General features: G+C 42.1%; 1 protein-coding gene across 2 annotated transcripts in view; it reads left to right on the top strand.

The window, feature by feature from the left end:
- RMND5A (required for meiotic nuclear division 5 homolog A) overlaps window positions 1-16,299 on the top strand; it is a 60,084-nt gene extending 43,785 nt beyond the window's left edge. The window contains exons 5-10 of one of the 2 annotated variants that reach the window (XM_044918518.1): window positions 8,103-8,269; window positions 9,067-9,232; window positions 11,693-11,795; window positions 13,802-13,956; window positions 15,468-15,555; window positions 16,036-16,299. In XM_044918518.1, coding sequence (XP_044774453.1) covers window positions 8,103-8,269; window positions 9,067-9,232; window positions 11,693-11,795; window positions 13,802-13,956; window positions 15,468-15,531 — 655 coding nt within the window. In that variant the 3' untranslated portion in view covers window positions 15,532-15,555; window positions 16,036-16,299. Of the gene's footprint in view, window positions 1-8,102; window positions 8,270-9,066; window positions 9,233-11,692; window positions 11,796-13,801; window positions 13,957-15,467 lie in introns of both variants that reach the window. The other variant, XM_021697318.2, reaches the window with a different exon arrangement.
- The last annotated feature ends 10,440 nt before the right edge of the window (window positions 16,300-26,739 follow it).

Here is a 26,739-nt window from a genome sequence, read left to right as displayed (position 1 = left end):
AAAAAAAAAAAAAAAAAAAAAAAAAAAAAAAAAGAGAATAAGGAGCTGAACTAGGCCAGGAATGGGAACCAAGAGGAAAAACTCTGGAGTTTATGTTTGTAAAATGCTGATCTCTTATTTAGATTGATTTAGGTTGTAAAATCTTTTGGGGTTTGTTGTAGGAAATTAGCAGTAAATAAAGCATGTCATATTTAAGTACTTTTTTTTTTTTTTTTAAGATTTACTTATTTTATTTTAGAGAGAGCGTGAGTAGGGGGAGAGGGAGAGAGAATCCCAAGCAGACTCTGCACCCAGCGCAGAGCCTGACGTGGGGCTTGATCCCATGGCCCTGAGATTGTGACCTGAGCCGATACGAAGAGTCAGATACTTAACTGACTGAGCCACCTAGGTGCCCCATATTTAAGTACTTTTTTAAAAAAAACCACTAATCTGTAGAACTGTGCTGTCCAGTATGGTGGCCACTTTCCACATGTAGCTGTTAGGCACTCTTACCAGACACTGCATTACTCAGAGGTTCAAGTTAGAAATGTGTGTGTTGTTTTCTTCAGTAGATGCAAATGTGTAATACTGTAGTTTGTGGTGTTTTTAAGATAGCATGTAAGAAGGACAAAGATTCACACCACTTCTGAGGTGAGTAAAATGTTTGTAGTCCCAGTGATGGACTCAGTCCGTGGATTATCTGAGAAACTGCCATTTGAAAATATCTCAGAAATGAAATGTTAGCCATGGTCTCTAAAGCAAAGTTATAGGATTCTAACCCTTTTGGGTGAACTTTGATTTTTGTCATTTTTGCCATTCTCTGAATTTTTTAAGCACTTGACTTGGTCACCAGTAACATTCAGCCAAGTCCACACCTGTGGAGTAAAGAAATGTCATTAATTTCCCAGAATTTCAGCTTTTACCCCCCAAGAATGTGCCCGTAAAGGAGACCAGAAAAGAATATATTTGTAAGCCTTTAAAAATGCAGTGAAAGGTGTAGTGGAGTGTCTGTGGGAATTGGCAAGAGGTATTTTTATTTCATTATTACCAGAAATAGGCACCAACCCAGATCGGCAAAATTATGAGCGGAGAGGGGTAAATAAGAGTCTCATGCTCTACCGACTGAGCTAGCCGGGCGGAGAGGGGTAAATAGATGGGGCTGTCAGCTAGGTTCCTGTGGAGGTGGGATCTTGTTTTAATTATTTTTGGAATAACATGGAAATTCTAAATATGGAGCTAACAATGTGCCAAGTCTTTTCAGAGGCCTGGCAGTTAGGATAATTAATGCTTAATGCTTTGTGGGATAATTGTGTGGATGTGGGTTGCTTCTAACTTAGTCACCTAAGTCAGTAGTATTGTTTTGAGGTCTTTTTATGGAAGAGGCACAAAAGATCTCTTTATTATAGAATATAGTGGCAGTGAACAGAGATAATTGTAACATCAGTGACCTTACTTACTGGTGGCTTTGTTAGGGGGCGGGGTTCCTCCATCCTACGGTGTTCCTTTAAACAAGGAATAGTTCTAAAGCTGATGGTGCTCTCATGGCCCACATTGGAGATTTGGGAGCAGAATTTAAAAAAAAACAAAACGGGAGCGCCTGGGTGGCTCAGTCGTTGAGCGTCTGCCTTCGGCTCAGATCATGAGCCTAGGGTCCTGGGATCGAGCCCCGCGTCGGGCTCCTCGCTCAGCAGGAGGCCTGCTTCTCCCTCTCCCACTGCCCCTGCTTGTGTTCCCTTTCTCGCTGTGTCTCTCTCTGTCAAATAAGTAAATAAAAAATCTTAAAAAAAAAAAAAAAAGTGAAATTATAATTTAATTGAATGTTTAGCTAGCTTGTTGGTTGTGGTATCATGCTAGTTGTTTTCTTTTAAAAATTGAAAGTTTTCTGCTGGAAATGCCATTATCCAGAATACAGCACTCCTTAAGATTTCCACTGTTTTTTTTTTTTTTTAAGATTTATTTATTTATTTATTTGACAGAGACACAGCGAGAGAGGGAACACAAGTAGGGGGAGTGGGAGAGGGAGAAGCAGGCTTCCCGATGCAGGGCTCGATCCCAGGACCCTGGGATCACGACCCGAGCCAAAGGCAGTGCCCAACGATTGAGCCACCCAGGTGCCCCTTTCACTAGTTTTTTATGTGTCTTGGTCATGTGTCTTCTGTTGCATTATAGACAGTGGGTTAAGTTTTGGGGACCAATTATATTTCATGCTTTTGTAGTTTCCTGTGCTTTGTAGTATTTGGATTTGGTTATTACCAGGTTAATTAAGGCTATGACTGCCTCCTACCCTTTATTCCTGCTCAGCGAATCAAATACCCAAATATTCAGTGTGACAAATTTTGGGACACCTGGGTTGCTCTATCAGTTAAGCGTCTGCGTTCAGCTCAGGTCATGATCCCAGGATCCTGGGATCTAGCGCCCGCATTGGGTTCCCTGCTCAGTGGAGAGTCTGCTTCTCCCACTCCATCTGCCTGCCGCCCCCCTTGCTTGTGTGTGCACGCACGTGCGCTCTCTCTCTCTCTGTCAAATAAATAAAACTTGACAAGTTTTTTGAAGAGGATATCATCGTATATCGCATATCATCGTATTCCCACACTGTTGGTGCTGTAAAAATCAAAACAGCACTGAATACTACATGGAAGTGCCCAAATAACTCTTGTCTTTTAAGTATAATTTTCTTATTAAAAATGATGACTTTGAAGAACTGTTAGAGTTCATTCATTCAGTAAATACAAATTAAGAAGCTTATTATTGAGTATCTGTCTGTGCCTGTCTCTGTGCTCAGTGCTTTAATTAGCCCCTCATTTGCTGCCCCCAACCCTTTGAGGTACCACTATGTTACAGTAAGGAAACAGATTTTAGAGAATTGAGTAACAGATTGCCCAAATTCATACTGCAGAGCTAAGATTGAAGTCCATGCATAGTTGGCTCTACTAATCTGTACTCTATCAGTAGTCCCCCTTCAAAGTAAGGGGTTGTGCCGAGATGAGCAAGACAGAGTTCCTGCCATATAAAAGACTGGAAACTGCCCTACCAAACAGATTGTGAGATGAGCCATGTGAGAAGTTCAGATAAAGGACATCTAGAGTTCTGTGGATGGAGAGATTATTTAGGAAAGCTGTAGAAAATGTGGTAATTGAGCCTGGGCCTTGAGGTTTTCAACTCTGTTCTCAGCTGCTCACTTTCTGATTGTACTTTTGCAAAAATTAACCAGCACCTACATTGGGAGGTAAGATCATGGTTTCTAATGTCATAAAGCAAACAGGTCTTCTATCTAGACTAACTTTAATTCACCTGGACACGTCACTCGACGGTAATGAAAGTTGCTGGATCAAGTTACTTGAATATGTTTGTATGTTTTTCTTGGCCTGCACCTCTATCTCCATTCTATTCTCAGCATGGCTATTTTCCTCCTCTGATTCTTCACACCACATGACAAACACCTCTAGTTCATCCTGTTGGCCAACCATTGCTTTCTTCCTCGACACCCACCCCTATGTTGCATAACTTCCCCTCCTGGCATAAACCTCTTGGTTTTCCATCCGAGCTCTCTTCCTCTCAGAAGAGAAAAGCGGAGGGACAGGGATCTTGGTGAGAAAAAGAAAACTAGTTTTCTTTCTGATTCTTTAAGAGTTGTGCCATAGACACGTGGACTTGCTCAGTTCCTCAAACGTTGCATCTGTCTCCGTTGTGCTGCTCTGGGCCTTCCTGGTATCTACAGAATAACCTTCTCCCTGTGAGATGCTCTTTCTCCCCTCTCTGCCTTCTCTATTGAGCCTATGGGCTGTCTTCTCTGTACAATTTCAGTATGCCTGGATTTCAGTTACCACATTTGAGGTTCCCCCCAACAACAAGGTTCAGATTTCAGTTACCACAGTATATTAACTGTAGGTAATTGCATAAACTACAAAGGGTCCTACCAGCTTTTCGGTCCACAAATCACTACATAAATAACAGATGTGCATCATGATCACAGCCAACCATATCACTTTTTTCCAGGTCTGTCAGTGGTTAGTCACTGAGCATCTGTTACCCTCAGACAGCAAGCTTGTAGTTGTCTTGCCTGCTCATCTCCTAGAGGTGAACCCACAGCATATTACAGAAATGGATAGTTGAAAGAGGAGCTTGGTCAACAAAGATGAATTGCTAGAAGTGAAATTAAAAGTGATTAGAAACTAGATTTGAAAAATGACAATGGCAGGGTGAAGCTAGAATGAGACGTAGGCCTATATGAAGTTATGATATAAGCCATACTGAAAAAGCCCAATGAATATAAAAACCAAAGTAGAGGCACTTGGACATCTTTTAATTTAAATTGCACGAGGAACAGAAAGCTGCCTATGGTTTAAACGGAGCATTTACTACTAGTTCAGATTGAAGATTGTTTAAGGAAGAAAAAAAAGCCTCCATCAGTTTGGCTGACATTCAGGTTGTGTTGAAGTTAGTTGCCTCCATGAAAGAAAACAGTGATTACAAGGAGAGTGAAGAACTTTATTGCAGTCAGAGATGGTTTCATCAATTCAGAAGCCATCATGAATTGACTAATGTTGAGCTCTCTGAGAGGCTGCTAGTGTGGCTAAAAATGCTCCTGTGAAATTTGTATCCAGACTCCAAAGATTAGTTAAGGCAGGTGTTATGATGATTGTCAAGGAAGGCAACCATCAAGAACTTAACAAAAGATACGGGATTGTGAAGTGATCATGAAGGATATAAGGGATAGATGAACTCGCTTATAGGAGACAACACAAGAGCGTGACTTTAAAACCAATGTTTACCTGGCCAGTTAGCTGTGGCCGAGGAATTGGGGTCAGGAAAATACAAATGTGGGTACCTGGGGGTACAGTCTTGGAGTATGAGGGAGAGGTACCATAGGGCAAGGTTTTTATCTTAGTCCTTAAATGTTATTTACATGTTTGGGGGGCAGAGATCCTTAGTTTACAAGATGACATTTTTCCAGAAAGGGAGAAGCTTAGAAATGGTTAATCTAATCCCTTGCTTTGTGAGATTTAGGCTTAATATATGAAGATATACATTGATACATTGATATATCTTAATCAGTGAAGATAATACATTGTTTAAGGATAGAATGTCAAGAAATATGATTTTAGAAACACATGATAACTTATATTCTGTGAATTTGGATTTTGCATTCTCCCCATATTCCTCCAACTCCTTTTTGTAATGGAATATCTGTTTACTTTCCTAAAAATCTCATGGTGGGGGTGGAGGTCAGGAACTAGCAATGTTAGTTATTTCTGATTATTTTGTAGCCTTGTTTATAGCTAAATTTGAAGGTGGGTAAAAATAAGTGGTTAATTAGGAACTATGTTGTCTAAGTAAATACCTCTCCAAGTTAAATGGGTTACATAGGGTTTGCAGAGCTTAAATTCATAATTCATGGCTTGAATTACTTTTAGGAAATGTAATTTGCAATTAGTCTGTAAGTTCTGATAAAAAAAGGAAGTTAAGAAATTTTGTTTACTTTTGCATTTGCTTAAAGAGTTATTTCCTTCTTAACTATAAAAGTAATATATGTTCATTATAGAACATTTAGAAAACATTGGACAGCATAGAGTGTGTGTTAAATCACTGTCCTCTGGACTGCCTACTACTCGTGGTTAGCTAGTTAGCTACTACTCCGTGGTGTGTCCTCCCGTTGTTTCTAGCCTCCTGGTGCTGCTCTGATAGTTGGTGCCCTGTTCTGGGTTGTCCCAGCCCGTGCCAGAGCAGTTGGTAAATAATGTGTGCAATCCAACTTCTTTGGGGTCATAGTTAATTTTCCTACATATCACAACTTCCCCCCCTGTAATACTATATCCTGAACATCTGGGAAGATGAAATAGATTTTCTTCCTTTGTGAATTGCCTGCTTAAGGACTTGGCCCTTTCTCTGCTGGCTTTCATTGTTTATTAAAATTTGTAGTTACTCTCTGTTAGGTCCCTTCTTTGACTCTACAAACTTTTACACATGTACCTCATATCAGAAACAAAAAAGAAAAAGCATGCTGCCTCTCCTTACTTGTTATTGTTAGTAGGAAAACATACTCATGCTCTTATGAGTGTGAGGGAGTAGGATAAACTTTGGTAAGTAACCTGATTTAAATGTACTCCTTGGTCCAAGTGTCTTTCGATAGATGAATGGATGAAGAAAATGTGGTATAGATTCATAATGGAATATTATTCAGCCATAAAAAAAGAATGAATGAAATCTTGCCATTTGCAATGACATGGATGGAGCTAGAGGGTATAATGCTAAGTGAAGTCAGTCAGAGAAAGACAAATACCATGTGTTTCCACTCATGTGGAATTTAAGAAAACAGGCACAGGAAAAGAGAGAGATAAACCAAAAAACAGGGATGTCTGGGTGGCTCAGTCCTTAAGCGTCTACCTTCAGCTCAGGTCATGATCCCAGGGTCCTGGGATCGAGCCCCACGTTGGGCTCTCTGCTCAGCGGGAAGCCTGCTTCTCCCTCTCCCACTCCCCCTGCTTGTGTTCCCTCTCTTGCTGTCTCTCTCTGTCAAAATAAATAAATAAATAAAATCTTTAATAAAAACATAAAATTAAAAAAAACAAACAAACCAATAAACAGACTCTTAACTAAAGAGAACAAACTGATGGTCACCAGAGGGGAGGTGGGTGAAATAGGTGATGGGGATTGAGGAATACACTTGTTGTGATGAGCACCAGGTCATGTATGGGATTGTTGAATCATATTGTACACATGAAACTCATATAACACTGTATATTAACTGTACTGGAATTAAATTTAAAAAAAAATAAATGTACTCTTTGGAACTGGAAATCAAGAAGGTGCCTGACAAACTTAGAGATTGCCAAAAGCACAATACTTTTGGTACTGATGGTTGGTTGGGCATTCATGAAAGATTGCTGCCAAAAATACCTTGTTTGTGTCAGCGGGATTTATCCCAGACTTGGTGTTGCAGCTTGACTGCATTTGTGTTAGTGTCAGGCAACGATTCAAGGCTTATTTACATTTAAGTAAATATTTCCAAAGTTCAGGTGATTAATATTTTTAATAATCATTTATTTTTAGGTCACAGAAGCTTCATGATTGGACTCTTAAGATGTGGATGCATCCACAAGTTGATTAGAATATTCATGTGCGTGTGCAACCCTTAGGGTAGGATCCTGTAAAAGTACAGTTCTGTGAGGTCTAATCCCAGTCAGCCGATCCATTATGAATAACCTGAGACGTTTTACTTTTGTAGTTTGTAGAGCTACGCCAAGTTTATATTCATACCCAGTTCAGGTTCCAGTGGTCCTTGGTGAAATGGGTTAGGAGGGGATTATTAAAGGAGAATGTGATAGTAACAGCTTCTACATCTTAATATGTGTACAGAAATAAAGTAATGCTTCCTTACCACTTGATTGCAAAGTTGATTTTAACAGCTGGCCTGGTGTATGTTCTGCTCTAGCGCCCACCTGAAGTGGTAGCCCCGGCTCAAGATTGGTTATCCTGACTGTACTGTAGAGGCCTGAGTCCCTGTACTTTGGATCACTCAAAAATGAACATTGTTCTTCCTCTCATTAGCACTGTTTGTACGAATCATTTTGGCACATATATATGTAGTTTTATCTGCCTGATTGGACTGGAAGCACCTTGAGGCAAATACCGGTGTTTGCTGTTTTTAATCTCAAAGTGTGTAGCACAAAATGTTGCACCCAGCAAAAGTCTAAAAATAGATGGTTCCCATTCAGAATCTTGTGATTCATTTATAAATATGCCAGTTTAACAGGGAAAGAGTAGTGGATATGGGCAATTGAGTAGTGAATCTCTTGGCTGACACCTGCTTCAAGTGTGGGCTTGTATAGTTCCAAAAATATCATGTGACTCATCAGAGTCAATTTTGTCTTGGTGTAAAACCTTACTAAATATGTAACTGTCATCTGACTTAATATTTTTTTCTTACTTTCACTGGCTGAAGTGCCTCTCTGGGTGTAGTTCTGTTTATTTTCTGTACAAGTCTCTGGGTCAGGGGGTTGATGTTACCACTGATTTCCACAAGATGGCAGACCAGACCCTTTTATTGTATTGCTAGGTTTCGGACTTTTTGACGCTCGTCTATGCTCTTAATTGCATTAAAATCTTTTCCGCTTTTTCTTTAGATGGGCAGTATCAAACCGAGAAATGCTGATAGCCCAAAACAGCTCCTTGGAATTTAAACTACACAGACTGTATTTTATTAGCTTATTAATGGGTGGAACTACGAATCAGCGAGAGGCATTACAATATGCTAAAAATTTTCAGCCATTTGCCCTAAATCATCAGAAAGGTGAGTCTGGAGTCAAATGTTTTTGATATTTGTTTTTCTGTTTGTTTGGGCATGGAGCCTGACATGGGGCTTGAACTCACGACCCTGAGATCAAGACCTGAGCTGAAATCCTGAGTCAGACACTTAACCAGCTGAGCCACTCAGGCGCCCTGAATGTTTTTGATATTTGAAACAGACCTAAAGCCACCACTGGGATTTGAGTTTATCTTAAGGAGATGTAATACATATTTGCTAATGAACTGAAAGAATTATAGATGATAATCACTTAGGAAAAAGGTTTGCCTGGACCTAGAACAAAAGTAAAACATTGAAGCCTCTAGGATGAAAGAGACATTGCATTTTTGGGATTCCATGTGTAAGAGATACGAGAAAGAGCAAGGCCACCCCCCATGCTGCTGATACTGCCCCCACACAGTGTCTGAGGGCACACCAGGGTGACAGTGACACTGAGCGCCAGTGTGGGGGTACCAGTGTTCTGGCCCGTTCTACGGCCAGAGATCTGTGATGGCCTCATTTATGATGTCATCTTTACTGCTCTAGACAGTGGTAGTTATACTGTGCTATATATAAGAATAAAGTAACTTGAGGTTCATATTTAATGTTTTCCTTTTCTTCCCCTTTCTCTCTATGCCATTTCTCTAATTTAGGTTGAAGGGAGAAACCAAGCTTAAGGACGAGAATTTTAAGAGACATTGTTAATAATTCAGGCTATGTCAGTTGGGGGAATTTTTGCATTTCTTAGCCCTTATTTTGGGTGTGATCATTCACACTTACAAATTGCTGCTGTTTTTGCGTAGACATTCAGGTTTTGATGGGAAGCCTTGTGTACCTGAGACAAGGGATTGAGAACTCGCCGTATGTTCACCTACTTGATGCAAACCAGTGGGCTGACATTTGTGACATCTTTACAAGGGATGCCTGTGCCCTCCTGGGGCTCTCGGTGGAGTCCCCCCTCAGCGTCAGGTATGGAGACGGGTTGTGCTGCTTTGTTTTGGTTTTTCTTAATTTCTTGTCTAGTTCTCAATGTCAAACCTGAAGAGAACGTTTGTCTTTCTGAGGGACGGTACAGGTGGTATTTCAAGAGATGGTCACAATCGGCAGTGAGACGGTTTTAGAACAGCGTGACCCGTGAACCTCTGGGTGTCCCTGAGAACCTTTTCCACTGTGTTGATATTTGCACAGATGGTGCAGAAATAATAGTGGATTAAACTGCTCGAGCCTTAGCACAGGTCAGTGCAGTGGTCCCAGACTCTGAAAGGACTCGCTGTATTCCTCACACGCTGTACTCCACCACACACTTGCAGTTTAAGACACACTAGCTTTACTTCAGACTGTTCTTTAAAGATTATTAGTTTTATTACATCCTGACCTTTAAGCACACATCTTTTTAATATTCTTTGTGACAAAGTGGGAAGTTCTCACAGAGCACTTCAGCGTCAAGCCATATCATGCTTGTCTCAAAAAACACCTGTATGTTGTTTGAGTTTTATGAGCCAATAAACTAGTTTTTTTTTTTCCATGAAACAGTTCTTGAATGAATCACTAAAAGATAAACTATAGTTAATTATACTTAGGTTTTTGGCAGATGTTTTTTCACATGTATGAAGTGAGTCTGTCATGTCAAGGAAAGCAACTATCTTTTTGTATCTTTTAAATTCATAAGTTTAAGCTAAAATAGAAATTTTGGGAAACTTGTACCTGCCACCGTGGGCTTGACAGCTTCCCAGTACTTTTCTGATGAGATTGGTGATATTAATGAATTTGAGTTCTTTGATATTGTATAATGAAATGTGTTAACACTTAGAGGATCTTAATTCACTGTGATCTTACAAAATCATACGTAAGATTCATTCACAGTATGAGACAGACAATTGGATTTTAATGTAGCAGGGTACAAAAAGATTCAATGATAAGGATTCAGATTTCACTTTGCAGCTAACCTTAAGAAACTATCCCTTGGGGCGCCTGGGTGGCTCAGATGGTTAAGCATCTGCCTTCGGCTCGGGTCATGATCCCAGGGTTCTGGGATCGAGCCCCACGTCTGGCTTCTGGCTCAGCGGGGAGCCTGCTTCTCCCTCTGCCTCTCCCCCTGCTCGTGCTCTCTCTCTCTCTCTCTCTCTCTCTGTATCTCTGTCTCGAATGAATAAATAAAATCTTAAAAAAAAAACAACAAAAACTATCCCTTGTTGAGTTTTGATGTGGCATTAAAGGGGAATATTACAATTATCTGAAAAGACAGTTAAATTACCACATATCTGTTTAAAGCTAGATTTTTTTCCCCCTGTTTACTTCAATTAAAAGAACAGATTGCAGGAGAAGATCTAAGAATCCATCTGTCTTCTATCAAGCTAGGCATTAAAGAGATTTGTTAAAAATGTAAAGCAGTGCCAGTCTTCTCACAAATTTATTTTTGGTTTGGAAAATATAGAGGTTTTTTTTGGGTAAGAATGTTACTTATAACATGTAATATATTTATTATTTTAAATGAATTGATATTTTAAAAAAATTTCTCAGTTTTAATTTCTAGTATAATAATGATAGATATAACCCACAAAAACAAATGTCTTTTGAGATTCTTAATATCTAAGCATGTAAGTGGGTTCTGAAGCCAAGAAGTTTATGAACCTGTTTTAAGAAAATGACCTTTAGCTCTCTCCTCTTTAATTCCTCAAGTGTTTTGAATCCCTCCTATGTACCAGGCATTGTGTGGGCTACAAAAATGAATAAGGTACTGTCTGCGTTCCATAGGGTGTTCCACCTGAGCATAGGAGACACTGGTCCAGTTAACTCTAAGGCATGACCAGGCTGCAGGTCAGGTTCTCTGGGGGAACAGATTGTGAAATGGTGGAGATCGACATGCAGGAAGTTCGTTAGGATCAGCCCTGGTGGAGAAATGAAAGCAGCAGGATTAGGCAGAGGGTAAGTTGGACTGCAGTGTCTTATCAAAGACCTCAGCCCCTCCCCGAGGAGCTCTGGAGCTCTGATGGGACTGTGGAATCGTCCCAAATTGGGGCAACAGAGCTGGGCTTCTGTGTCCTCACACAGAGCAGTCATCACATGTGACCCTGGTCAGGTGACTTGCTTCAAGTGAGGACAGTCCTGAAGAGGGACTCGGCTGAGCGTTGACTGTCAGCACTTCCAGATCTGAGAAATGAGCACTTCTGCCCTGGGCGGGGCTGTCCTGGTCTGTATGCAGATTGTTTCAGAGTGTCATTCATGACTGATCAGCAGAGCCTGTTGAATCTGGTGGTTTTGTAAAATGTAAAGCTTTTTTGGGGTGCTAATTCAGCAAAGCAGAGGGCTCTGTGCCCTGTCCAGTGGCTAGGGCCCTCGGCACCTGGAGTCTGGAGGAACTGACATTTCCCAGGAGCAGGCTGTCTGCCACCTGGCCCGGCACTGACGTTTCCTCTTCTGCTCCCACAGTTTCTCAGCAGGCTGTGTGGCGCTGCCGGCTTTAATCAACATCAAAGCCGTGATTGAACAGAGACAGTGCACCGGGGTTTGGAACCAGAAAGACGAATTACCCGTGAGTTCCACTTTCTGTTGGTTGTTTGTTTGCTCCTGCCTTTAGAAGGACATGGATGGTAAGGGTTTAAAATGTGTGTTTTGCCTTTTAACCTTTTGCCTTTTAACCAGAGAACATTATTACAGCCGTTCAGCCAGGATTCTTTTATGTTACGTGTAGACATGATTAAACAATAGAAATGGGAAGCTAGTACATTTTGGAAGCACTGCAGTTTTTTTTGTTTTTGTTTTTATTTTGACTTAGAAAAATAATAAAATTTTTACTTAGAGTGGCAGTGCGAACTCATGAAGGAAGACATCACAGGTGTGTGGGGGGTATACACTTAGCATGCACTGTGTTCTGCAGTGTAGTTGACAAACCACTTACACCATGATTCTTTGAAAATATAAAAGCAGTGAGTCAGTTGGTTAAATTTAGTTTTGTCTTAAGCATTGATATTTATGAGATTATGGATTTGTACTTACTAAAATAGCACATAGCTTTTAAAACAAAGGTTGTCCCTGGGACACCTGCAGTTATCAGTGGCCTTTCAGTGCTGTGTCCACTGCTGTCATGGAACAGACCATGATTTTAAACATCAGCTCCAATCACTTGCCAGCTCCACTGCTTCTCTAAGCAGTAGTTGGTCCATCTCTAAAATGGGGACCATCCTTCTCTTTATGGGACTATTAAAGGCTAGAGATAGCATTGGTATGCTCAGAATAACATGGGACGCATAGTAGGTACTCCAGTTTTGCTGCCCTAGTAGTCATGACATGGAGTGACAAAGGTCATCGTATGTGAGTTCCCCCCGGACCTCTCACTAGTGCCAGACCAGGCACTAAAACTCTGACTAGAATTACCATTCCTGTCGTGGTTCCTGTCGAGATCCTAAAAGGCTAAATATGCATTTGGAGTTTCGCTTCTTTTTTGCCACACCTGTGCACAGGTTTATCTGCAGTTACCTTCCAGCTGGTGACTGTCAGTTGGTTGCCCCAGCTTCTCCTCGGAGATCTGTTTTGGTTAAAGACACAGGTGCATTGGCAGTGCTGGGTGTGGTCAAGATACAGGCAGCTGCCCTGCTTCATTGCTGCTCGTTTGAACATGGGAAAAGAACTTGAGCCTTCACTTGCTTTGCTGAGGCAGGTGCCTGCAAGAGTCTGGCAGTTTCCCAGCGGTGTTACGAGCATCTCTGACATTTGGCACTAGCATAGAGCATACTGAAATCTGAATTTGCCTGAAAAGCCTGTGTGTCAGGGTAGTAAAGCAATGGGAGGTGCTGATCTGGCCGTTTTTTTTTTTCAGGATTATTCTGTTACACTTTGTCAACATTCTTGAAAGAGTCTGGGTAGTAGATTTTATATTGATAAACCATTTTAGATGAAAAGAAAACAACTGACGTCTGTGGAGCCACTGTGTGGCTCACAGTGGAGTCACTGTGCTTGGTGACTTCATAGCTTTTGTTTGTTTTGCTCACTCTGAAGAGGAATAATCGAGACACCTGCCATGGGCTCTGACGTACAGATTGTGGAAGGTCTTGCTGAACTTGAGCGTCAAGTCCTTGTTTCAGGTGGTTTCTCTGGACTGTTACACACAAAACATGGGAAACTCAGATCTGAAGCTTGCACAAAAGTAAACCTTGTTTAGTCTGCCTTTAAAAGAATTATTATTACACTGAATTTTATCACCCACCTAAGTGTGCTACAAAACAGGGTTTCTGGTGGGTTTTGCTCTTAGGGTATATCCTGACAAATTTTCAAGAGTGTTTGACTTCTAGAGCATTGCCTTGCCTTTGACTCCTCAAACATCAGAATTCGGTTTGAAAAGTAGTGTTGTAAATAATTTTGAAGGTTAACTAGAATTGTGAAGTAACACTTGGATCCCTAAGACTACCTATCTTTGAGGTAAGAGTGCTGTAAAAGTTAAATTCAGATGAGTAGCCTGATAAATGTTTTTGCTGCCCAGTGCATATTAACATTGTAGATGGTTTTCTGAAATATAACTTGAGCCTTTTTACTGTTTTTAAGATTGAAGTGGACCTTGGTAAAAAGTGCTGGTATCACTCTATATTTGCCTGTCCCATTCTTCGTCAGCAAACAACAGATAACAACCCACCCATGAAATTGGTCTGTGGTCATATTATATCAAGAGATGCCCTGAATAAAATGTTTAATGGTAGCAAGTAAGTGTCTGACTTTTTAAATGTTGGTAAAAACATTTTTCTTTTGGAACTTAGTGGGAGGGTGGTATCTGATTTTTTTGTCAGTCTTTTTATTCATAAATTTGGTGATTAGATTTATAAGCATGTTCTTTAATCTTAACTTTTGGGGTAGGCAGTACATTGTCGTTGTGCCCTGCCTTTACACAAAATGTAACACACTATATACGGTTCTAAACTTTGCTTTTTTTACTTAATGGTATATCTTGGAGGTCTTTTATATGCTACAGAGAGAGCCCTCATTCATTTTTAAAGCTGCAGAATATTCTACCGTATGGAAATGTGATAATTTATTTAACCGGTCCCTTATCAATGAACCTTTAACTTCTGTTGTTATCAAGTGAATTATTTTATCTACAAGTGATATGTAAATTGTAGAATTGGAATTGTTAATTCAAAGAGTATATACATTTAAAAGTTTTTTACCCATAATGGGCCCACCTTATTAAAAAAAACTCAAAAGCCTATTTCTAGTTTAGGCAGTTAGAACATTTTTCATTAGAGTTCATTTCAGACCTGTTATGGTAAAGTCTTTCTTTTGAAAGAAGCTCCTGGCATGTAATGAAGCTACTTGTGCCCTTCCCAGCCCGTGCAGCAGCCCTGCTGGTGCTGCTGCATGGTGCCTCGAGCTTGCCGCTCCATGCCGCCCTTCTAGGCTCCGCACCTCATGTCACGTTTGCTGCACGTCACTGCGTTCTGTGACAGTACCTTTGAAACTTGTTTAAAGACAGGGAAAACCATGGGGCACCTGGGTGGCTCAGTCGTTAAGCGTCTGCCTTTGGCTCAGGTCATGATCCCAGGTCCTGGGATCGAGCCCCGCATCGGGCTCCCTGCTCCACGGGAAGCCTGCTTCTCCCTCTCCCACTCCCCCCCGCTTGTGTTCCCTTTCTCGCTGTGTCTCTCTCTGTCAAATAAATAAATAAAATCTTTAAAAAAAAAGACGGAAAACCTAAACTTTGGAGGAAGAATTGGATTGACTTTTAAAACCGCAAAAGCAGGGGCGCCTGGGTGGCTCAGATGGTTAAGCGTCTGCCTTCGGCTCAGGTCATGATCCCAAGGACCTGGGATCGAGTCCCGCATCGGGCTCCCTGCTAGGCGGGGAGCCTGCTTCTCCCTCTGCCTCTGCCTTTCTCTCTCTCTCTGACTTTCATGAATAAATAAAAATAAAAACATTTTAAAAAAACCGCAAAAGCAGTTTTCAAAACCGTTGTCTTTGTCTGGTTTACAAAACAGTTTTCACTAATTTCTGCAGAAGAGGAGCCTTCAGTTTAGTGTCTGGCTTGGTTGGTGTTTACTTGTGACCCTTCAGAGCTTGGCTGTTATATTAACAGAAAGCGCAGTTAATTCTCAAAACAAAATACAGATGTGTGTGTGTGTGTGTGTGTGTGTAATTGTTAGAGATATTCTATAGATGAGAATTGAATGCTCAGTACTGATCCTGTTCCTTGATTCAGTATTTTCTTTTTTGTCTTTAGATTAAAATGTCCATATTGTCCAATGGAACAAAGTCCAGGAGATGCCAAACAGATATTTTTCTGAAGAAATAACTTTAATTTGCAATTTGTAAGTGAAACTGAATTGTGGCGCATTTCAGAAGAGAACCGTTCCATTTAATGCAGCTAACTGAGGACTCCCGTGTTTATATAAGCTAATGCTCCAGAAACTTTGCCAACATTTTAGTGTACACACACTGAGGGGAGTGCTCCAGATGAATATTATCATAGGGCTTTATTATATTCTTGGTCTTCATTTTTGATCAAGTAAATACACCAGCAGTTGTCATTCAATGCAGGTTTTTGTACTTAATTATATGGTGATTTTTTTACTTTTTAAGAGCAGAAACAGAAATCAACCTCCCTGCCATGTGTTTAATATATCTCCTGCTTTTACTTTTGTCATTTCTTGATAATTGTAAGGTGTGAGAATGTTTGTGAAAAAGTTTTACTTCCTGTTATGTATACATAATTAAATGAAAATTCTTCAGAAAAAGTTTGAAAAACTGAATTGTGGTTATAAAACTAATTTGCATTTTTTTTGCTTAAGGAAGAAAGCTGTGATAGATTCCCAATTTGCTTTTTGATGTTTTCCTCTGCTCCAGCTCTCACCGAGAAGTCAGCAGATGTGCATTTGAGCTCTGCTTGTAGCCCCAGCGGGCTGCCTGTTTCAAATTCCATCATGAATTTAGCAGGTTGGTGTGAGAAGTCTTCCACTAGAACAGAGTGGAAGGAGTACTATTGTTTCTTTGCTTTTATTGCCAAGAGGTGCTTGTTTTAAAAGTGTGTTCAATAAAATGAAATTCTGAAGTTAGAGGTGTTCTTAAGTTAATATTTGCTCTCTTGGTCTTGGTAGCCCTATTCTCTGAAATCTGCCTTCAGGACTTGGCTGTCTGTTTCATTTGTATATCATTGCAGACACAGTGTTGTTTGTGTGTGTATATATGTGCACCAGCATCAAACATTGTGCATCTGGAAGGGAAGAAGCATGTTCCAGTCCTAATATGCAGTTACCAGACTCGTTATTTTAAATCCTTAAAGTTAGAAGTTAGCATATTTTTTGTAGTGCAGAATATGTTTATTGCTGTTTTTGTATTTGAATAGTATACTGTTCAATGCCTCTCTTCTGCAAAGTGTATCATCTCATTGGCTGTGAATCTGTATATTACTCTGATGGATACAGATGATCTTTTCTCTTGTGAGGTATCTTCATTTAATGCACTGTCCAGAAATAGCCATGTGTAAGAGTCTTTCTCTGTATGATGAATGAACTACATGGAAAGGATTCTGTGGACATACTTCTGACTTACACCCGTTAAGTCACTTCATTATGAGAAGAATGTTACATGGAAATCACCAAATATTTTGCAACTTTATTTCATCTGACATGGAACTGAACATCACTATAGGAAAACTTTGATAAGAAAACAAAGAAAGAAGAAAATACAGAAGGAAAGAGGACCATGACACTTTGCATTTTAAACTGCAGATTGGTTTCTTTTGCAGGGAGGGAGAAAACAGGTTTGGTGCTGAGTTCCCTAGAAAGTGTCAGCATGTGCAGTCGTATACCAGCCCGCATGGTTTGTCCTGAAATGTTTATCTGGGAGAGCAGGGATTTTGTCTCAGAGGAAAGGGGTACTGCAGGAAAGCTCTGCTTGACTGCTGTGTGTGGTCAGGCTTCCTCTCAGTGCTGCTGTGTACCGGGTGGGTTAGCCAGGAATGACGACTAGCCTGCTCAGAGTGCTTGCTCTGTCCGACCTCTGTCTTGTTGGCCCCACCGGGACTTTATCTCTGTGTTTCTGCTTTCCTGTTGAAACCCTCCCTAAAGTTTCCCCTCTCTCCACTAAAGCAATGAAGGCGAAGAGCAGAGAGAAACTCCTTGGACTCCGTAAGAGAAGGTAGAGAATTCCAGGCAACTCTGGCTGAGGATGTAAACCTGGTTTATGACCTATATTTCACTTTGAGTTACAATCCAGAGTATGGTTTTTGTTTTTACTTTTTTTCGCACTAGGCCAAATTTAGCTTTACTCACAACTTAGTCTCACCTTTCCACCTCAAACACTTAAAAAACATTCAGGCTTCACATAAGATTTATACAATGTAGATGTCGCTTAAGAGGCCGGTGTAAATATTTTGGGGGCCAGACACTTCACATAGTCGGCTCAGGCCACTTTTAAGGACGAAAGCCAGAACTCTGCTTTGTCGCTCTCCCAGTGTTGGGAATCCTGTTGACAGTTTTCTGTGCAGCTCATGAAGCTTTAAAAAGAGCATGCTTTTAACTGAAGCATTTGATTTTACAGTTTCCTATGTAAGGTCCTTGTAGTCCTACTGGGCAGGGTAGGGCCAGAAATTTGAAACTCTTGATTTGACAATTTAACATGAAAATTATGTCTTGTGACCTTTAACTAACTGCATGGACTTAAACCGTTGGTGACTAAATGTGAAGGAGAGGTGGATTTGAAAAGGCCAGACCTTAACCAAAGATGCTGAAATACAACATGTTGTCCTTTCGACTCTAGAAACACCTTCAGCAGTGGCGTCAGGACCTTATCGCTGAGGCTGTGTATGTCAGCAGCACAGGAGGATGCTCTTTGTCACGCTCTGGTCATGATAGAGCCAAGGTTTTTTTAGAGTCAGACTCATTATAATAATACACATTGCAAACAGAGTTTCAGAGTGGTTTCCTCAATTTCCTTAGGAACCATTCCATTTACCAGTCATGGACAAAGGCCATGGGACTATGCTAAACCAATAAAACCTTATTAGAACCTTAGATTCTGATTTAGCCAGAGCGTCTGTGCTTTCAACTACAATCTGAAGTACAGTGGCTAAGTTTGTCTTTCAATCTTTTTTCTCCTTAGTGTGATCATCACAAATACCATTTCTGTTATTTTGGTGGTGATTATGTGAAACTTCTAATACAAAAATGAACGGGTATTGGTGCCTCTTGATTTTAAAAATGTTGAAGAGAAGAGCCACCTCATGTTCATAGGGTGTGTGAGTATTTTGTGAGTGTATGAGCATTTAATTGAAAATAAGAAAGGTCTGAAGTTAATCTTTTGATTTTTCTGTAGCAACTGACGTATACAGAGACACTAAAACCCACACCAAATTATGTGGGGAATGAGGATCCTTTTTCTCTCCAGGTAGTCCCACAGGTATGTAGTTTGTTCAGTATTCTTTATGTTGTGAGTTATTTCCACCTCAGTGGTTCAGCCTTTGGGACAACAGATATTGCAAAAACCAAGGACTCTTGGTTATTCGCACAAGACAAGCTGCTGGTAGACATTAGCCCTCTGGTTTTCCAGCTCAACTTCTGATTAGTGGACTGACAGTAAAGCTGGTCAGTTTGCTTAGTCAGCAGACTCAGGTTATTTTCAGGGAAGGCATGGTTTGGTTAATTTCATCACTAGGATGTGTAAGGTGAAGACACAAACCAAATAGCTTTCATTACTTAACTCTACGTACATTATCCTTGGTAACACTAGAATGCTGTGGTCTTGAGGGAATGTTGGCAAGGAACACATACATAGAAGGTCTGGTGCTCCATAAGCCTGTCCAGCTGTGGTGGGTTTTATGTGGTACAATAGTGTTTACCATAAGCAGGTACAAACTTCATGAACTGTTCTTACTGAACTATAATTGAGTAGATACCAAAAATAGAATGACAAATGTATTTTAATAGCAGATGAGGCAATTAGTTTTAGGGTGAGTTTTCCGCTGTTGATTTTACTTCAAGAGATAGGGAGAGAAAACAAAGATTTGTTTTCAAGACATTTCCGTCTACAGTGCTAAACTGTAGTGAGCATATGCTTCATTTACTTCCAAAGAGGCAATAGCAGCTGGAATTGGCTGACAGCACAAGCTTTGTTTCGTGTTGTGGGTGAGGATTTACACTCTTATTTTAGCAGTCACTTCACGTTCTCCAGCAAGGCAGATGTGGGGTTCACTAGGACTTAGTGCCTGATCTTTTCTTTTGGGAAGGGGTGGGAATGAATGTAGCGGGGATGGGAGGGAAGCAGGAGAAGAAAATGGGAGTGTGAGTGAGCGTGCATGTGTCCGAGACTCACCGTTTCCCGCCCCCACCTGTGTCCAGCAAGGAACAGGCATTTAATGTATTTTGCTCACGACTGCAGCGTGCATGTATTTTTCTTTTTCCTCCTCCGTGTTTTCTAAACTTACACTAAAAGGATTCATCAAATCATCTTGTTCAGATGGCTCAGGATTGTATTTCTTTTGCTTACGCTGTGCTCTTGGGTTCTATAGTATTTCTATAATTATGTAACAAGAATAGTGTTGCACTGTAATCTATCATATAGAGCTATATGTATGGAAAATTTTGATCAGTTTTTTAAGAAATGTATCCTGTTTGCAAAGGCACAATAAAGTTGCATCTTATAGACTATAGGCAATAAAGCTAACAATAAACCTTATTTAACACAAACCATATTCATATTCTCTGTTCATTTGATTTTGGACAAAGTCCACCATATCCAGTAGTTTCAGGGATTTCATTTTGATTTAAAAAGTTCTGATATACCTAATTTATAAATTTCAGACTGATATAATAGAGTTTTGGAAAACTATAACAGATGCTTTGTTAATGTGTGTATTCCTATGTAAAACACATGGCTTCTCCTGTGTATATTTTTAAAAATTAAAGAAATGCACATTTAAAAAGTGTTTTGTGGAACCAGTCTGTATAAATGTGACAGGTCACAGAGGCATGAGGGAGGGAGTATGGAGGTGTCAGTTGTAAGAAGAGAACATTGCTGCCTGTGTTTGCTAAGGGTCTGAGTGTAAAGAATTTAAGAAAATAGCTTTGTCTCCATCCTGTCCTGTTTCTGTGCCACCAGCAGTGGAAGCCTCGGAGGAGGTGGCTGGGCACCATCCGCAGTTTCTAGGAGATTGCATTCATGTTTACAGGCTTCTGCACCCTGGGCATGCTGCGTCCTGTGGATGGCTGGGACCCTCTGGCTGGGGTGATAGTGTGTGACTGGGAAGAGAAGCCCTGGAGCCGCTCCCGGGCTGCTGGTGGAGTGGGGCACGTACGGTCGGCATTGCCAGGGAGAAAACCGGGCTGAGCTGTCTATCCTGTTTAGTGACAAGCTAACGTGGTGGAGACCAAGAATCTGTTTTTGCTGCTTTTGTATATATTTTTTTAGACTCATTCTTATCTGAGATTTAGAATGTTTCCTACGTGGGAACAAGTGTGGGCCCCACCCAGTTGCATTTGGAGCCAGTGGCCCAGGTGGTCGAGGTGAGGCCTGACAGGCCTGGCCAAAGATCTCCCCATCCATCCCTGCAGCATTTGGGGCTCTCTAGGACTCAACATGTGATCTCTAGCAGCAGCAGCATCACCTGAGAGCTTGTGGGAAATGCAGAATCTCAGGCCTCAGCCCAGACCTGCTGAATCCGAATCTGCACGCTTGTGAGAAAACTGGCTTCCCTTACAAGGGGCCTCTTGGATGCTCCCTATTTTGTGAAGTATCCTCCCTCTTCAATGACAGGTAAGGATCACGTCTACCGAACAAAATTTACCCTTGATGACTAAGTCCTGAGTCATCAAGAAAAGTTAAATTTAGTGTGCTTTGAACTCTGTTTTAGTACTGTGATTTTAAAAACCAGTGCATTTCTTTAAGCATCCAGGCATTTGAAGGGGGTGCTGTATTTGCAGCATGGCAAAATACATTTCCCATCCCCTCCCCACCAAAATAGGCAAGGATGATCACCAAAGATGAAAAATAATGGATTTTTGTAATGGCAAGATAAAGACTAAAAATGCACCTTTAGACCGAACAGTAGCTTAGTGCCCTTCACCCCCTGGTAGGGGCTTGATGATAGTATCCTAGCAAACAGAAATGTCACTTCACAGAGGACCCACCTGACTTTGTTTTCTGGGACCCAGTAAGAAAATCTCATAACCCTGTATACACAAGATTTATAGTTCTGAAACACGTTTTACAAAACGAACGCTTCTAATTTGTTCTAACACTGATTTTTTTTTTTAAGATTTTATTTATTAATGAGAGAGGGAGGCAAAGGGAGAAGCAGGCTCCTTGCTGAGCAGGGTTTTAATTTATTTGTTAATGTTCATCAAGACTCTTAAGTTAATTTTATGACCTAATGGGTCATCGAGATCCACAGTTCAAAAAACCTTGCATTAAGGGACAATGGTAGAATGATCCATTCACAAAGCTACTTTGGGAAATCTCTGTCAAGATATGTATGATAGAAAGTATTTTATTCATTCTTAAAAAAAAAATCCAAAAACCTTTCCTTGTTGTGGAGTGTTTCTTAACTCCTATGAGTCTTCTATGCTAACAGATATACCTAAACATTATTAAGTACTGTCTAAGCAAGAGCTCCTGTGTTGTCCGAGAATTTTGAGTTTCCTTGGGAAGGTCAAAGTGCTTTGTACTAATTACTTAGAATCCTTTCATTTAATAACTCAAACAGATGTGTGTATGTTAAATGCAGAAAACATTTAACATACCATGGTATGGCACCTTCAGTCATTCAACATGGGATTTTTTTAAGTGCCAGGCACTGAGATAAAAGAGGGTACTTGGCGTCCTGGACCTTAGGGACTGCTTGCAGATAGAGAAAAGTAGAGCACCAAGCACCAAGGCCCTTGTAGGGAGGTTAGTTCCCACCAGTGACCTAACTACCAGAGGACGATGGGGGAGAAGAGAAGGGAGACATGCAATAAATTGTGTATTTTTAAGGGCCACTCTGGCTACAGTAGCATGAGAAGTGGTTGGGGAGGGGATGAGGTTAGAGCAGGGGAGGTCAGTACAGTAGGTAATTAAAGTGAATGTTGAGTATTTTAGGTCCTGTGTAGTATTGTGAATAGACAGACTTGGTCTCAGTAAGGACCAAGATAATGTATTAGTGAGTAATATAATGAAAATCTAGCAAAGATGTTTTTGTCATAAAATGTCAGTGCTCCGAACCCTTCTGTAATTCAGAGAAGCAATAAGGTGGGGATCTCTTAAGTGATGGGCTTCCTTGCTCTGGTGTTCTAAAATATATTCCCAAGTCTTTCTGTTGTCTACATTTTCTAGAAGGGTGAATTTTTTTCTTCTCTTTTTTTGAAGATTTTATTTATTTGAGAAAGAGCACATGAGAGCACGAGTGGTGGGGGAGAGGGGGAAGCAGACTCCTGACTGAGTAGGGAGCCTGATGCGGGACTTGATCCCAGGACCCTGGGGTCATGACCTGAGCTGAAGGCAGGTGCTTAACCGACTGAACCACCCAGACGCCCCTAGAAGGGTGAATTTCTAACTTCACACTCTCCTTCTGTTAGTCTCTACACTATGTGGGTTGTGTGATTTTCTGCCAATTTCTAGTCAGGAATGGATCTTTTTAACTCCATTTGAGGACTGCTTTCAGCCACCGTGCAAGGGCCGCTGCGCAAGTAAAGGTCTTTGATGTCGTTTCCCCTCTAAAAGAAAAGTGTTCTTTAAGAGGAAGCCTGTTATTTGTCAGTGTTCAAGACTAATCATTTCGGGAGCTTTCTCCCCTTCTGAACAGGTTAGAAATGCATTTCAGGTTTCCTTCCATTCTTAAGACCATGTTGCTTTTGGTTGTTTTAGATCAGTGAGCTAATCAGCCCCAAAGAGGAATTTCACAGGAAATTATTAAATAGTCCTGAAAGCTTTGAGAAGTAGATCAGGAACTCTGGGCAGATGTCCTTTGACTTTACTGCCTGCCCGTGAGGAGTAGGCAGTCTAGGGTTTGTGGGCTGGCTTCATGCCGTCAGGGGCCCAGGCTCCTGTCATTCTCCACAGCCTTCATGGGTGGCCTCAGTCTCACCTCTTCGTAACAGTGCTCCAGGCAGGAAGGAGGAGGAGGGAGTGGGAGAAGCAGCGGCTTCCAGTTGAGTCAGCCCCTTTGAACGGGTCTTTCCTGGAAGCTCCGTGCAATGACTTCCTAGCTACAGTTGGCGCAGGGAAGCCTGGGAAATGTCTGGGCACAGAGCCACCTGTCGCACCACGGGGGTTCTGCTGGTAGGGAAGAAAGGGTGACCGGTTGTTGGAAAGCAACCTGTAGTCTCTGGTACACTTGCCCGTGCCTCGGAGCCAGGAACAGATGAGATTTCGTTCGTGTGAAGGAATTAAGCCATTGGTACCAAGCAGTTGGTGCAGCCTTCCACCTGCCCTGAGAAAGGAGACAGGTGAAGAGTTAGCTGTCACGGAACCATCCCTTGAGCGGCATTTCTCGGCCCCTCGTGGTATTCGCGTTAGAAGCAGGGCCTTCACCCTGACTGGAGACAGGATCCCATTTGTTTGGTTTCAGAGCAGGTGGTGACCTTTGTTTTCTACCTTGGCCTGCATAGGTGTAAAAAAATGGTTTTGGGTCCTTAACACTTGCGGTGGTACAGCATAACGTGCACAGCTGTTGAGGCACTACGTCGTACCATTGTGTGTCCAATACGCTTCAGTTAAAGAGAAGCAGATGATATTCAGGAGAGCAGAGCAGCTAGGCATTTGGGCTGTAGGATTGGACCTGAGTTCAAATCTTGATCCCACCACCAGGCTCTGGTGTGATCTTGGGCAAACGTTCAAAACTTCCGATGCCTTAGTGTTCTCATCTGTAAAGAAGAATGGTAATCGTGCCTACTTCAGAGTTCTGATGAAGCCCAAATGAGGCACCCAGGCCCATGGTGAGTGCTAAATAACGGGTAGCTATTATTTAAGTCACTAAAACATAAGAACAAATGACACCTACAGGTCACAGCCACCTAAGGGAGAGCGGAAAAGGGGAATTAGGAACTGGCATGCAGAAGTGAGGTTGTCCAAAGGGATGGGGACTTCAGTAGGTGCTGAGAGGACAAACAGTAGGGCGCATGCTTTTTCTGCTCTGCCAGCCTTATCCAGTTGCTCTGAGGATGGTAGAGCTCTCCCGCAGCAGGGGGTGGGGGGATCTGGGGGGTGGCCCTCAGCATGTGAGGCTGAGGGGAGCTTCAATGACAGAACAAAGGCTGTGTGTACCTGGGACTGAGCTCTCTCGAGGTGAGATGCGTATGAAGGGTTGTTCTCCTTAGCACTGGGATGCCAAGATCCCTGCGTTACATACATTAATATGTTGTCAGAAATGGTTACCCTTTCTGAGAACAGAAATTGGGAGAATCAGACAGAGGTGGCTGCATTCGGAGTGCAATAGATGCTATGCATCTATTGAAAAAAATGCAGTACGTTGTTTTTTTCTTTTTTTTTAAGATTTTTTATTTTTTATTAGCGCGCGCGAGAGAGTACAAGCAGGGGGAGCGGCAGACAGAAGGAGAGGGAGGAGCAGGGCCCCCACCCAGCAGGGAGCCCGATGTGGGCCTCGATCCCAGGACCCCAGGATCATGACCTGAGTTGAAGGCAGATGCTTAACGACTGAGCCACCCAGGCGCCCAGTATGTTGGTTTTCAGGATACATTTTGGTACTGTGTTCCAGGAGCTCTTCGAGGCACTTAAAAATACACAGAAACTCATATATTCTTCCCAACAACCCTTTGAGGTAGGGACTATCATTACCCCCATTTTACAAGCGGGGAAACCGAGGTTTTGAGACTTTAAGTCACTTGCTAGAGAACACAGGGTAAGTAGCAGAGCCAGGAAGCTGCTTTTAGAACTCTGCACTTAACCTAATCTAAGGCAGTTGTGGCCTCCGTCAGTTCCTTTGGTGGAGAAACATAGCTCAAGCCTGCTTTTAGGAGCAGAGTAAGTGTTGCCTGCCCCTGGTGGTCACAATATGAGGGGGGGGTGAAGGGGGGGTAGAGGTTTGCACACGGCCAAGGGCAGGACGGAGGGGCAGCTTCTTGCTGGAGAAAAAGAGACTTCTCCCTGCCCCACTAGTTGAAGAGTCATGGGGGATGTTCAAGTGCAGCAGGGGTTCTCTGAAGGGCAGTTTCACAACTGGAGAAACAAATGACAAAGTTCTTTCTTCCACAAATGGAATATGTTTTTTGTTAAATGAATGAATATTTATTCAATGAACCCCCAAGTTAACTGCATAACAGAGAAGTCGTTTCTCTACTGCCGGCTTTTCAGGGTCCAAAAAATGTGTCGTGGGCATCTTCCACATGGGGAAATTTGTAGAACCAATGCTTCAGGCTAGAAGCTGGCAAGTGAAATATGACTTGGACCTGAGGCTGCCAGCCTTGAATTGTCAGGTGCTCCTTCTATGTGTGCAGAATGAACAGTTGGATGTTTGTGGTCACTAGCAAGCCCTGAGCCTAAATTCACAGCCACCTTTAGCATGCTTTCAGCCTCGGCCTGCAGCTTGTTGTTTTATTTTCTCCCTGGTCCTGAGGGCCAACTCTAATGAGTACCTTTTCCTATATTGATTTTTTTTAAAGATTTTATTTATTTGACACAGAGAGAGGACAAGTAGGGGGAGTGGCAGGGCGAGGGAGAAGCAGGCTCCCTGCTGAGCAGGGAGGCTGATGTGGGGCTTGATCCCAGGACCCCAGGATCATGACCTGAGCCGAAGGCAGACGCTTAACTGACTGAGCCACCCAGGCACCCCCTGATTTTTTTTTTAAGTAGCCTCCACCCTCAGTGTGGAGCCCAACACAGGGCTTGAATTCACGACCCTGAGCTGAGATCAAGAGTCGGGCACCCAACGGACTAAGCCACCCACGTGCGGCACCCCCCGTGTTGATACTTTTAATCTCCAAAATAGCGTTTACCATTTTAGTTACGGTAAGTGAAACTTTTTAGGGGGTATGAGAAAATCAGTAAGTATTGGACCCTCTCCAAGCCTCCCCAGGGTGGCTTCCCAGCCACTCATCACCTGTGCTGCAAGTTAAGGAGGAAAAGCTCTTTTCCTGTCTTCACCCTGGCCCGGGTTCTTTGAGATGGGCCCTCCACAGCCATTCCCTCAAGTGTCTCCCATGAGGAGACTGGCTGTTCCTTGTCCCGCTTTCCAGGGAGCCCAGGGCACAGCTCCCACAGGTAGCCCAGAGCCTGGAGCCCGCCCGAAACTGCGTCTCAGTCCCTGGAGTGGCTCCGGGTTCTGGTCACCGGATTGGTTTGGCGAGGAAGGGGGCAAGGGCAAGACTTTGTCTCACGGGAACTTTCTTAGCTTTCACTTCTGCTTTTTCACACTTGAGGCACTTTTTCCTCTTGATACCTGTTCTTTTAAAAGTGCCTTGGTTTTAAAAATTAAGGTAGCAAAAGCAGTTTCAGGAGGGCAGGGAAAGTTCTCTGTTGGCCTGGTGCTGGCTGTGCGAGTGTGTTCACTTGATGATGTCTTGGAG

This window comes from Neomonachus schauinslandi, chromosome 10, assembly GCF_002201575.2.
Source record: "Neomonachus schauinslandi chromosome 10, ASM220157v2, whole genome shotgun sequence".
Lineage (NCBI taxonomy): Eukaryota > Metazoa > Chordata > Mammalia > Carnivora > Phocidae > Neomonachus > Neomonachus schauinslandi.
This window is presented reverse-complemented; position numbering and strand designations above follow the sequence as displayed.